Source organism: Ruditapes philippinarum, unplaced genomic scaffold, assembly GCF_026571515.1.
Source record: "Ruditapes philippinarum isolate M1 unplaced genomic scaffold, ASM2657151v2 ctg4603_1_1_1_1, whole genome shotgun sequence".
Lineage (NCBI taxonomy): Eukaryota > Metazoa > Mollusca > Bivalvia > Venerida > Veneridae > Ruditapes > Ruditapes philippinarum.
Genome location: NW_026853698.1, coordinates 2,557 through 16,550, shown reverse-complemented (window position 1 = coordinate 16,550; position 13,994 = coordinate 2,557). Strand labels below are relative to the sequence as shown.

The 13,994-nt window shown below is 30.4% G+C and overlaps 1 protein-coding gene across 1 annotated transcript in view; it reads left to right on the top strand.

Moving 5' to 3' along the window:
• The window catches only part of LOC132737576 (receptor-type tyrosine-protein phosphatase alpha-like), a 56,736-nt gene extending 43,873 nt beyond the window's left edge, over window positions 1–12,863 (top strand). Inside the window, exon 21 of the mRNA XM_060724875.1 lies at window positions 12,431–12,863. Within this exon, the coding sequence (XP_060580858.1) occupies window positions 12,431–12,520 (90 nt within the window). The 3' untranslated portion in view covers window positions 12,521–12,863. The remainder of the gene's footprint in view (window positions 1–12,430) is intronic.
• Window positions 12,864–13,994: the final 1,131 nt, after the last annotated feature.

Genomic DNA, 13,994 nt, shown 5'->3' with positions numbered 1-13,994 from the left:
TATGAGTTTAAAACAAGAGTCGAAACAATATGTAAAGACTGTCCTTCAAATTGTAAACATTGTATAGATGCCAAAACATGTTATATTTGCAGTAATGGTTTTCACCTCTATAAGTTTAATGACAATGTCCACTGTGTGTCATGTTTGCAAGAAATGCAATGTCCGGACTGTGCTATTCAAGGTTGTAACCAGTGTCAAATACACAACGATTCGTTAGTCTGCGCTGATTGTCCAGAAGGACTAATATTCAATGGTAAAACATGTGAATCACACACAGCATTGTGCTCAAACAAATGTTCTACGAATTGTGATAGTACTGGAATATGTCAAGGGACATGTAATGATGGTTGGACTGGTGAAAGATGTTCATCAAATTGTAATGTTAGATGCTTTAATTGTTCAAAAGAAAATGGTGATATTTGTCAACATTGTAACGGTGATTATTACTCAACAGATTGCAAATCAATTTGCAGTCAATCATGTAAAGTTACAAATGGCAAATATACATGTGCCCTTGCAAATGGTTTTTGTTTAAACGGATGTAAGCAAACATTTTGGGGCGATACCTGTGATAAGCCTTGCCCTAGTGGATGTAATGATCAGAAGTGTGATAGAAACAAAGGTACGTGTACGAATGGATGCAAGCATGGACTGACTGGAAATATTTGTACTGAAACTACCACAATCGGTAAGCAAGGTAATGATTTCATTTCAGATTGTTTTATCAAATTATAACCGTAATTACCAAAACTAAGAATACTTATCATTGTTCGCCCTAACTTATGATAGCCTTAAAGGGATATTGCAAATATTTCATTTATCATGTGCGCCAAAATATCATGTGGGACGTTGGTAAATATTGCGCGGAGGAGAAGGAGAGGAAACCTTTGCCAAATTATCGACACACATTTTTTACATATAACTTATACAAAAAAAACGGTCACGAACAAAAACAAAATTTAGGAACCACCACACTTTATGTCCCCGTGCTTTCTGAAAACAAATGTATTGATAAAAAAATAAAGATTGTATAAATATGTATCTTTTTATAACGTTCTTAAAACGCTTTGCTAAGGAACATTATCTGTATATCTTTATAAGTTTTGCTCATGGCAGATAATTAATTATCGACAAATATTAGTACATCCTTATGGTCAGTCCCTAATATATGTATTTATATCAGACCATCATCTGATTGACTTGATCATCATCGTACGTGTATCTGTAATCATTATTTGAAATTTTCATCTTAAACAGAAGTAACAACTAGTCCATTAGGATCAAGTTCACATCAAACTTTAACTGAGGGTACACAGATGGTAGTGCAAGAAAAAAAAGAAGGCAACGAGCTAATCATAGGTGCAACAGCAGGAGGAGGTGTTCTTATCTTGATACTGGTCATAGTGGGAGTTTATTTGTTAAAACGAAGGTACAGTATAATACAAGTATGCGCAAACAATCCTAAGAACTTTTAAATCTTGATTTGTATTTATGGCTTTCTGTAAGCAGAGAACACATTTCCATTCATCCGCAACATTTAACTGAAAGTTGTAGTAAGTTTCTAAATAAATAAAAGAAACCAACAATTTTTTTCAGAATAGCATCTATCAATTTTGACTTGAATTAATGTAGGAGATAGATGCGTGTGTTTATTACCTTTAGATTGAGTATTCCGTTTTAATTCTTTAGTTTTACAAGTAACATAATTATGCAGTATGAATATTTTTGTGTGGTAAATTTTCTTTCATATGATAATGATTTGCATTCATTTGACAGAAAACGATCACCAAGAGAAGAAACGGGTCAACATGAGGCAGTTGTTGCAGAAGATCAAAGTATGTATTACGTCTAAACATAAATCCGATAATAATTCATAGATATGTACATGATTTATGTATCCACATAGCATAAATAAACAAAATAATATAGCCTTAAAGTCGTTAAGCAGAAATTATAGTGTTACAGTGTGACATAAAAATAAATGTATTTGTTCTCATAATCATCAATCGTTATATCACATAACCTTTTATGCTGAATTATTAAAATTATATCTTTCAATTATATATCCAAAACTGCAACATCTATTCTTTTCTTCAATGATTTTAGTTGTGTACGCAAAACCAATGAAAAAGCCGTTAGCAGTTGAAGAAACTCAGGCCTACATATATGCACAACCTAACAAAACACACAAGCTCAAAAAATCTAGTACGAAGGAAGTTAGCAAACCAAAGACAATGTATGATAACTTTGCCATAGACTTAGATGATAAAACAACTGTCTCAGATGGTGCGTATGCCACCATCACTATAGATAGAGGTCCTGAAAACAAATTAGAAGAAGAAACAGATGTTGATGAAATAGAGTTAGAAGAATTAGATGAAGGAAATTCTAAACTTATCAAAATAGGTTTGTTTTATTGAATAACCGTATTCGATCGGGATGCTAAGATGACATATATGTAAAGAATGTTTGTAAATTTCTTCACTTCATTGTCAGAAATATCGATTGTTTCAGATAAAAACTGCAAAGTTATGAGCAGGGATAACTATTTTAAAAAGTTTCTAAACTATATAATTCATTGTGTGAAATTTCTGTTACATGATAATTAATATAGCTAAGTGGATTTTTTATTACAAGGCATTTTAAATTGCAGAAGTAAATCCACCGAATGCTGATTTATATTACAATACAGCAAGTTTGATTCGAAGCCGGATTCAAATAGCTGACCTTCTTGAATACGTCAGGAAGAAGACTGATTATGAAGATGAGTTTGAGGTTGAGTACAATGTATTACATTTGTAATTGTTAACATATCACTGTTCCTGTATAGTATAGTTAACTAACTATATAACTAAATATCTCTTTTATAATTTGAATCAAGATAATATAAAACTTAAATTATTGCAGGAACAATCATATGTTGTAATTTGATACTGCTAGAAATTTACACTCGCGTTAAATAATACTATCGATCCAATAGATAAACTTGTATTTTAATTGAATATTGATATAGCGACGACAACTTTGATAATATACTCAGTTATCCTATTGTGTGCTGTTATATAGTTTTGAAATTCATTTTCAATTTAGAAACTACCCAAAGGTTTGACAAGGACTTGTGACGAAGCTCTAACGCGGTATAATCGCAAGAAAAATAGATACAACGGAGTGTATGCATGTAAATATTAATTCTTATTTTAAGACAAACTTTGTAAGGTTTGGCTGGTTCCTTTTACCAGCTACAAAATTCATTTAAGTAATACTGTATACTTATATTTATAATGTACTTTAAAATTAATTTGAGATTTATACATTAATACTTTAATTTCAAAGAATTTTAGGATGATTCTTTATTCAAATTTGATTTTAGCAATACTGCTACTGTCTTATACAGTCATGTTTTAATGTTACACGACACAGAGAAGACGATTTTTATTCTAAACGCTATACACTATAATTTAACATTGTATAAATACATAGTGTCATTGAAAAAAGAAAAAAATACACTTTGTTTTAACCCATTACTCGTTATGCACGCCTTTTAACGCCTTTTTCATTCCTTTATTTGTTGTCTCAATTTGTGAGAAAATGCCTTTTTTAGGCCCCCAACACTTGTTTTTGTTTGAGAAATGTTGTTTTAAAATGTGACCACTTTTTCGGCGCCGCCCCCTAGAAAGAATCAACGCAAAATAGTGATTCTTGGCAATTTTGAGATGTCCCCTCGTTGCCATGGGAATAGGAAATTTAATACTGAGCATGTCGTTACAAAGGCAATGGTCCAGTCAAAATTTGTGCCAAGTTTGGTTAGGATTGAAGCAGTTTTAATAGTTTTATAGCAATTTGAACTTGTAACGTGAGACATCTCAATGAAAACAACCATTTTTCACAAAATGCTCATGCAGTAATGGGTTAATGAAAATCATAAAAAATTCTACAAAACAACATTTTTTTCTTCAAAATTATATGTTAGGCCATGTTTTAACATGTAAAAACGCAATGTTGGGTAATTTTAGGTATTTTTTATCACTTTCTGTTAATGTAAAAAATCAAAAATATCTACAAAACAACATTTTTTCTTCCAAATTATATGTCAGGCCATGTTTGAACACTGAAAATGCGATTTTGGGTAATTTCTGGTATTTTCATCATTTTCTGTTAACCCATTACTCAATATACACGCCTTTTAACGCCTTTTTACCACCCCACCCCCATTTGTTGTCTCAAAGGGTGAAAAATGCCTTATTTAGGCCCCCAACACTTGTTTTTGTTTGAGAAATGTTGTTTAAAAATGTGGCCACTTTTTCGGCGCCGCCCCCTATCCCAAAAGATATATCAGGGAGTTGCCAAAACGGGGATGTGTCCCCTTCTGTTTGGGGGGGGGTTGAAGGGGAGGCAGTCCCCCTCATCGCCAAGAACATTTTGGAATTTTGAGAGGCTAAAATGTCCCCAGGTCAATCATAAGGTAACGTGTAACCAACGCTGAAATGCCTTTGGCTCTATCTCAATCCATTGAGAATTTGCAAAAACTTTGAAATCAATTTTGATAGAAAACATCAACGCAAGATAGTGATTTTTGGCATTTTGAAATGTCCCTGCGTTGCCATGGTAAAAAGAAATTCAAGACTGAGCATGTAGTTACAAAGACAATGGTCCAGTCAACATTTGTGCCAAGTGTGGTTAGGATTTAGGTAGTTTTTATAGTTTTATAGCAATTTGAACTTGTAACGGGAGACATTTCACTGAAAACAGCCATTTTTCACAAAATTCTCATGCAGTAATGGGTTAAGAAAGAACCATATTATCTTGACCAGTCACATGGAATACAGATTTTAACTACGTTTGTGCATTATCGTATTCAAACTAAACATAATTTATCCAGTAAGAATATCCTAGCTTTCAACCTAGCTTTGCAATATCTTTTTCCCCAAAGACGAGCGTAAGATATCTTTAGTAAGTTCAAGTATTTCGGAAGATCATTTCTTTTCTGGTGTTTCAGATGATGCAACTCGTGTTGTCTTAAAAAGTAAAACTTATATCAACGCAAATTACATTGATGTATGTATAAACTTACATGTTTGTTTTGTAATCTATGAATATTTGCTATCGAACATGTAAACACTTTTTAATGACAATTCTATGCTAGACATTTGATATTTCGTTGACGTATAAAAAATAACTTAATAACTGATGAGGTTTAGCATATTTATGCCTTTAATTAAATAACGCCATCATTTTTTAACATTACGTGCGAACAAAATACAAAATAAATACATGCTTTTATATTGCCAAGAACTTTACATGTGTTTGACCAGATCATATTCATAAATTATCATTTGAACTAGTATTTGTATACGGATCTTTTTTATATAGAGTTATTTTACATTTATTTATTTTTTCATAATTTAGGGACACAACAAGTCAGCAGAGTACATAGCCTCTCTTGGTATGTAAACATTTATTATTGGTTGATTTTACGTCGCACGTCAAACGACGACTTTCCAGCTTTAAATGAAGGAAGAATACCTTAGTTGCCCTTCCACGCATTGCTTCAGGCATAAACGGGCACCTGGGTAGAACTGCAGATAATATGTCTATACAATGTTTATTATAATGTTTACAATTTAGTGTTTTCATAATGGCCTTGTTAGTGGGCTGAAGACTGTCATAGTAGCCAGAAGCCAACGGCTAATATGACAGTTTAAAGCCCAATAACAAATACTGCCTATATTTGGCTCTTGATCACAAAGTGTTTTTATTTTTACACACATGTTTTCCTTGATTCTAGTTTAATGTGTTAAGAAATAATATTTTACCTGTCAATGGTTATAAATAGAACAGACTCCATCCAACTGAATCTGCAACTGTGAATTATTTTTTGTTTTGTTTCTAATCAATTACTCTTGAAGTATCTCTTTTATTCCAGACTTTTATGATATAAATAGTTTAAAGGCAATGTGAAGTTATTACCTTACATATTCAGGGTGTAATATTTTCATCAATATTTCTCTTATAATTATTTACTCATTAATGATTTAAGGACCAACTAAGGATGCAATGAATGCTAACAAAGACTTTTGGGAGATGGTATGGGAAGAAAAAACAGATAAAATTATTATGTTGACCAATCTTGATGAGTCTGGGGTATGTATATTACCACACTTGCCTGAAAAAAAAACCTTTTAGTTTTGTATTTTTCCTGATTAACATGACTTCATATGTAAACACCTGGACAAAGATTCAGCCTGATTAAAACTTATTATTTTAGAATCATTAGAAACATTTTCTATACACTTAAATAAAGTAATAATATTATACATATACTGAGAGAGCATTTAAAACAGTTTGTATAAAGCCTAGTATATCATTTGCTGTGTATAATGAATTATATTGTTCATTTATTTATCTTGGGTGACGTATAATTTTGTTATATACACAATTATTGACTTATTGTCAGAAACAAAAATAAAACATGCTTTGCTGACTTCGTAGAAAATGAAATGTGAGCAGTACTGGCCAGATCAAGGGAAAATAAAGAATTACCATGGATACAAAGTGGTGTGCATTGCTGAGAAAATATTTTCAGAATTCACTTTAAGGGAGTTTTCTGTTAATGTGCAGGTATATTATATTGTATCGAAACATAAATATACGTCCTAATCACCTTTGATTTGATTATCGTTTAAGACATAAATATTCTATTAGTTTGATCTTTCTAATATGATGACCAAACCTTATCTGTATCCCTAGATTGTATTAGTTTTTCTTTAAATTTGTGAACAACAAACCTCAAAATATAATGCACCATTGATATAAATGTTGTTTTTTTAATTTCAAAGGGTTCTGGATCGAGGAAAGTGACACAATATCACTATACCGCTTGGCCTGACCGATCCGTTCCAGATAATGTTGCCTCTCTGGTGGAATTTAGGAACAAAGTTGGACAAACAAAGTCAAACGATGCTGGCCCTATAGTGGTACATTGCAGGTATTTGGTTTTTCAGTACAATATGAATGACCAAAAAGTCTAAATACAAATAGATTGTCAAAACATATTTAGTCAATTAATAGCCTGTTCAACAAACGTTTGTTATTACAAATAACTAACTCCAAAAAGATATCTGAAACGGAAAAAATAAGGAACGCTTTATAGCTATTCGTTCTAAAAGTTTAAGTTTAGTACTTTAATATTGATCATGATTCTTATATATTTTTATGTATTATGTAACAGTGCAGGAATCGGAAGAACTGGAACCTATATCGCATTGGATACACTTATACAGGAAGGCAAGAATGATAATTATGTTGACATTTTTGGTCGTGTTGAATGGCGCTACGTGGACAAAGAGGCCACATGGTGCAAAACTTGGTATGTTATTATATATGGATGATATTTGTTTTTAACAACACATGTTTGTCATAAATGTACTTTAATTGTGATTTTCTTACAATCTATTATGATGGGATATATAGTGGGATATATATGTTTTGAAGTTGTATTTGCTATTATTTGACATATAATTGTTATTCAGAACCATGTATTTTCTTTCTTTTTATTTAGGAAACAGTATAATATTTCTTTCACAACCGATGTCTTTCTGTATGCCCTTCGACGTGCGATTCCCGATCCACTTCCAGGTCACACATATTCCTCGTTTTGATTGACAGATGATAAAATATTCACAATTCAATTTCAGGTACATGTGTATATAAATTTAAAAAATTGTGTTAAATTATAATAGCTTTTTGTTTTATAAATTATTTTTTTTTTTTTTCCATTTTAGATAAATTAAAATCAGCAATAATGACTGTAAACACACACTTTCAATTGTCCATTTAAAAATTGTGACGGAAACTTTTGCTGTTTTATTGATTCCAAATATTTCATTGTTTCTCTCCTCTGCGATATTTCTAAGCAAATCGGGTTTTCATTAACTGCTTTATTCTGAAGAAAGTGCTTGATTAGTAATTACTCTATCCTCACACTTCCTTTAAACCAATTTATTTATCAATGCATCCAGAAGCGCTCCCATTTTGAGATTGAAAATTTACTGTTGCTAATAAAAAGTATACAAACAGTTGATCAAATAATCTCCTTATGTTTAATCTGAACATACGAATATTGTGTAAAATCGAATAATAATCATTTAAGAAGATCATTATTATCAGTCTTAAATTGAAATTTGCCTAAGATTTAAACAGTTCAAAGGTGGCTTTAAAGCTGGCAAGGGAAAAAATAATAAAAGAAATAAAAAAGGTCATGGTCATTTGTAAGATATATTTTAATGAACATGGAATTATTCTAAGGGAACAGGGGGTGGTTGACTTTCTGGACATTTCAGACATTTTGATGTTTTTTTATGACGACAGACTTTTGGTGGGAAAACATCTTTGTAACAAAAATAAGGAAGGAAAAAAAGACCCCGGAAGCCGACATTCCCGGTATTTTCAAATTTGCAAATAAGTCAGTACCACAAAAGGGGTGGGGATAATAAAATTTAAAAACATTTTTTATGCCCTAAAATTTGAAGTAGAATTTTACTTAATGATTCCCTTTTGGGAGACAGAAAAGTTTAAAAATAATTTTCTTTAAATATTTAAAAAAACTGTAATTATTTTCGTTTGCATAAGTTTAGAGTTGTTTGAACCCAAAAAGGAGAAAAACCCAAACCCCTAATTCCCTAATTGTGTACAAACGTTTTTAAAATTAAAAATTTTAAACATTTTTGTTTTCAAAAATTTACATTAACTTAGCCATTGTATAGGTAAACTTCCTTTTTCATTCACACTCATAATACCACACTGCGTTAATAATAGTAGATTTCAATAGAAAATAACCGTCTGTAAATATACCTCTATTTGTATGAAAATCTCATTTGAATTCAAAACCTTGACTATTCAATGGTTGGTTAAGTTTGTATTCATGGTAAATCCCCTGTTGTGCAGTAGGAAGTGATTTAAAGCCGAAAATAGATCTTTTTAACATTAAACCATAAAACAAATTTACATTTAACAATTTAAGGCTTCAATAAATAACATCCTATTTTTATGTGTAGGCGATGATTATAGAGTGAGACTGTCATCAACGAAGCATGACTATATAAATGCTGTTTATGTAAATGTAAGTATATAAATGAAAGGAATTTTGATTTCGTTTAAAGTTTTGTTTGTCTCCCTTTTCATTTTTTTTTCATGAACCTTGCTTGCGTTGCCTCCCTTTTTTTATTGAATATATAAATAGCCTCTTTTTGTTTGAATTGATCCATCATGCTTTTAAATTTGGTATATTTTTAGTGATATTTTAATAATAGTATTTTATTATATCAGCACAATTTGGAGATATGTTAGCTACTTTAAAATAACAAATATTTTTAAACAAAAAATCTTACCATTATTGGTTGTAATCGTATGTTTAATTTCTTTTCAACTCATCCTAGAAAAGTTTTGGAGCTGGTCATATTCCCGCGTTATTATCGTTCATAGACTGACTTTATATTAGTCTAGATCTATATGAAATAGTAAGTGTTGTAAAATCGTTCATACTTTTTACATGATTACGAGGAATGTTTAAATATACTTTAAACGGCATCATTCAGTTATAATGTTATGTAAAATTATACTTTACTCAGTATCTCAATTTCAGGGATACGAAAATCCATACAAATTTATTGTATCGCAGACGCCAATGCCGAATACAGTTGAAGACTTTATATCGATGCTTTATCAAGAAAAATGTGCTGGTGTCATTAGTTTTAGACGACGAAAAACCTAAAAGATAAAGTAAGTGCACATTTAAAGATAATAATAGCTTGTTTAGAATAATTATATACATGTAAAAGATTTTATTTAATAGTATTAGTTGGCAAATTAATCCATACCTAACAAATTTAGTTTCAGTGTCGTTTTACAACAAATTTTAATGCAATACAAATTTTAGCTATGAAAAATAGCTGGAGGATTGGGGTGGATAAAACAAAGAATCACCTTTAAAGCTTAAATACTATGAGAGGTCTTTTGCATTCTAAATCATTTTGTTTGTATGTTAATTTATAATTTAGACTGATTTTGAATTTTTCGCTAAAAATTCTGATCAAATGTTATAAACTGATTTCATATAGATTACTTGTAAAAGATGATATTTCAATTTTTTAGGTTTGTTACTTTTGAATATTACTCATTATAGTCTGTCGGACATTATTACCACAAGATGGAAAGGCGTTCAAAAGTTGGTCATTTCCAAGTAACTTGTAAGACGGTTGACACAACGGATTATGGTACAATACGGGACATGACAATATCACGCACTGGATTGGTAGATGTTTTATATTTATTTTAGACGAAAATAAGTTCTGAGAATTATTACGCCAGATCTTTTTTGATGTCCCGATGCATAAAAGTAAAGGTTTCGGCTTTTCCTTCCAGATTCGAATATTTTTGTTTTTCATTTAAAATCATCACATTCATTTTGTTCACTGGTCAAGGTCAAACATTATCCTGCAAGAACAATGAAACGTTTTGAAAAAAGGAAATGTGTGCAGGATTTGGGAGTTGTAGCTAGTCAGTAGTGATCTATTGTTATATCTATCATCACATAATTTCAATCCAGAACTTCCTATTAGATTATGTATGATTACCGAACCACTTTATATAAGTTATATTTTGAGAACAATTAATCACAGACTTTTGTTACATAAATCACCTTTCTGGAGGAGAGGGCGTTTGAAACATTACCAGTATAACGGATGGAATCAGTCAGAAAAAGTCCCACATAAAGTTGAACCGTTTGTAAAGCTAGCCAAGGATGTTGAGAAATAAGGTCAAAGGTCAAAGTGAAGAAAGACCAATCGTAGTTCATTGCTTGTAAGTATTGAATTTAAGTGATTTACTAGACCGCTTTTAACAAAAGAGCCGGTAGGTAAGATATAGTCAGACCCGTTATTTGGAATCATAACTGACTTTTATCTTCAAAATGTCGATACGTTTTTTTACACAGTATCGGACTGTACATCGCTTTCATTATAACAACATAATTAGCTGTTTATCAATGTAGCACTTGATCGCTTTAGTACTTTTAACAAGGGATTACACCTACTCCAAGCAAATAAAAATTCAAGCCATTCAATGTAAGCAAACTGTAAGGGCTTTTGTATACGCCGTGACTACCGAATAACGTCAATAAGCATGATAATTACTTTATAATTGACAATTATTTTCCTTAGGGTCCAACCAGGTATCTATAACATACATACATAATTCTTTACATATTCTATAGCACCTGCTGTTTATATGCTTTTTGTTTCATTAGATTATTAATAAATATTTTGCACGTTTGTGTATATTTGGTTAGAAGCTAGAAATGTTCGGCGGATTTGTTATAAGTGACATACTCGCGGCTATAAAGATTCGCGGAATCATGCCTATCGCGAAAAGCGCTAACTTAAAACGAGCGAAATCTTTTCTAGGAATACAGTAAAACAAATCTATTTGCGAAATCAATTTTTCATCTTTTGAATTTCTGTTGATCCTTTATGAGAGGAATCATTATATATGTATGCCCGTGTTTTTGATTGTGTAGCTATATTTAGAGCTGTGTGTTTTGAACCGGCTTCAATCTTTTGTGGAAGCAATTGAATATGTAAATGTATACTTATAATTATATAGATAGTTTTGTGATATAATGCTGTTATTTATAGGACTGGTGCTGAACGAAGCTGCTTATTTTGTGCTGTCTCTATCATATCAGAAAAGTGTTTCTTTGAGAAAGAAATTAGTGTCCTGAATACCATTTGCCAACTGCGTTCAAGGAGGGAAGTCAGCTTTTACTGACATTGTAAGTCATTAACTTACGAGCATTTTTAACCAGATATCACTGTAAGAATTTATTATATACTTGTTAGTAATAAAGTAAGTAATACATTAACTATCGTCATGAAATGCATGTGAATTAGCTATCCTTTGCAGTTTAGATAACTATTCTCTATTCTTGCTTTTTTATTAAAGTTGTATTTTTAAAGAGTTTTTGAGTAATAGTTGTCATTTATTTCAAAAACTGCAAAAAATAATAACAAAAAAGAATCTTTACGGGGTAATTTTGAAAAATTATCACATTTTTTAAACCTTTTCTAATATTTTAAAATTTTTTCACTTTTTTATAAATCCCCGCAAACATGTAATTTTTCTTAAAGTTCTTTTATTTTTTCGCAAAAATTTTTCAAATTTTAAAAAAATTCCCCCTTTAATTTTTCAAACAATTGCAAAAAAATTGCCCCAAAAGTCAACCAGGAAAGCTGAGTTTTTAAAAAAACATTAAATAAAAAAACAAAAAAACCCGTTTTTGACAAATTGATATCATGGAATTTTTAAATTTTTATTATTATTTTGGGTTTAAAATTTAAAATTTAAAAAATTTTAAATAATTAAATTTATTTTAAAGGCACAATTCAGGTTTTGTTACCAACATGTAAAATATCTTGCTGAGATTTCCGACAAGAAGAAATACTATAATATTGGCGAGTTGTTGTGAACAATGGTTGAAGAAATTCGTCTTTATGATCATTTAATTGCTTGTCCATTTTTACACAAATATGACACTTGTTAAAAGGCTGAAAATGCCAATACTTTTATTTTTCAAAAGCTTTATTTTTAGCTGTCCTGTTGCAATCTCTGAAAAGACATATTACTCATTCGCCATGCATAAAGTTGAGCCATATTGTTTAAGTGTTGTTTTGGCAAAAAATCAGTTATAATCTTTTGGTATCTAATATGAAAATCAAAACATTTTCCAAATCTATATCTAAAAAATAGTTCAGCTCTTCGAGCACTGTTTTCTTCAGGTGATATACATCTTACATGTTTTTAATTCAATTTTACAAATATAAACGATAAGATTAGCACATTCAAATAGATTTGTATAAGGAAAAAAGGCCAATAGTATTTTTAAAGAAGCATATCCTTTTCGAAAAACATAAAAATAATTCAAATCTTTGAGTTCAAATTATTTTGGATGGTCTAATGTGTACAAAAGTGCATTTACAATTTCAATTTAGAATTTAACTGAACTGATTAGTTCTTAAACTTGTGTGAATTGTAGAGGAAAAGGTTTGTAAATTCGGTTCACTTCACAATCGAAGCGCGTAAAACTCATATGATAAATTAGAGAATATAATCTTGCTTTCTTTTAATTAATATGTTCATACTTCGTATGTATGATTTATAGGATAACTTAATCTTAAAGGAATTTTGCAAAAGAAGAAGAGGACAATCTGTGCAAAATAATTGCCGAAAGAAATAACACAGAAAGTAAGCATACCAAATTATCTGACAGAAATTTAATTGAAAGTAATAAATAGATACTATAAATATTTACAAAAATAGTTTTGCCTTTAAAGATCATTCATGGGAATGACGACCTGGCTAACGTTTTCTTTTCGTTCATTGTACAATTAGTACAATTTAGCATAAACAATTGAGAAAAATGTGATTAAGACACTTTTTATGAGGTCACAAGCATTGCCCCGGTGCAACATTAATAAATATAAGGGTCTTTGTAACAAATATCATTATCAAACTTTATCTGCTAACTTTAGTATTTTTGACACGAATAGGTTAGTTAATATCTTAAGTATGCAGAAATTAAATAACATTGTAAACATTTATATTAAGACTGCATTGATAAGGCAATAAATATATTGCTTAAAGATATACTATGCTCATCTTTGGGTAAAATATTTTTATCTTAGAAATGTATTGAAATCAATGAAATTCTTACTAAATGTGTTTAATTTGAATTAAATAATGAAGAAACTATGTATGGGAAGCTGTATTCCCTATTACGGGTCAAGTAAAGTTAATGACACTATATAAACTTGTTTATTTTATACATACAAAGAGACTGTGTAGCAATTATCAATATTTTTAAAAAATCATATTTGAGCATAGTTTATCTTTAATCTACTGCCGTGGTGCTCATTCAAGCCTTATTTACACGGTGTATCCTA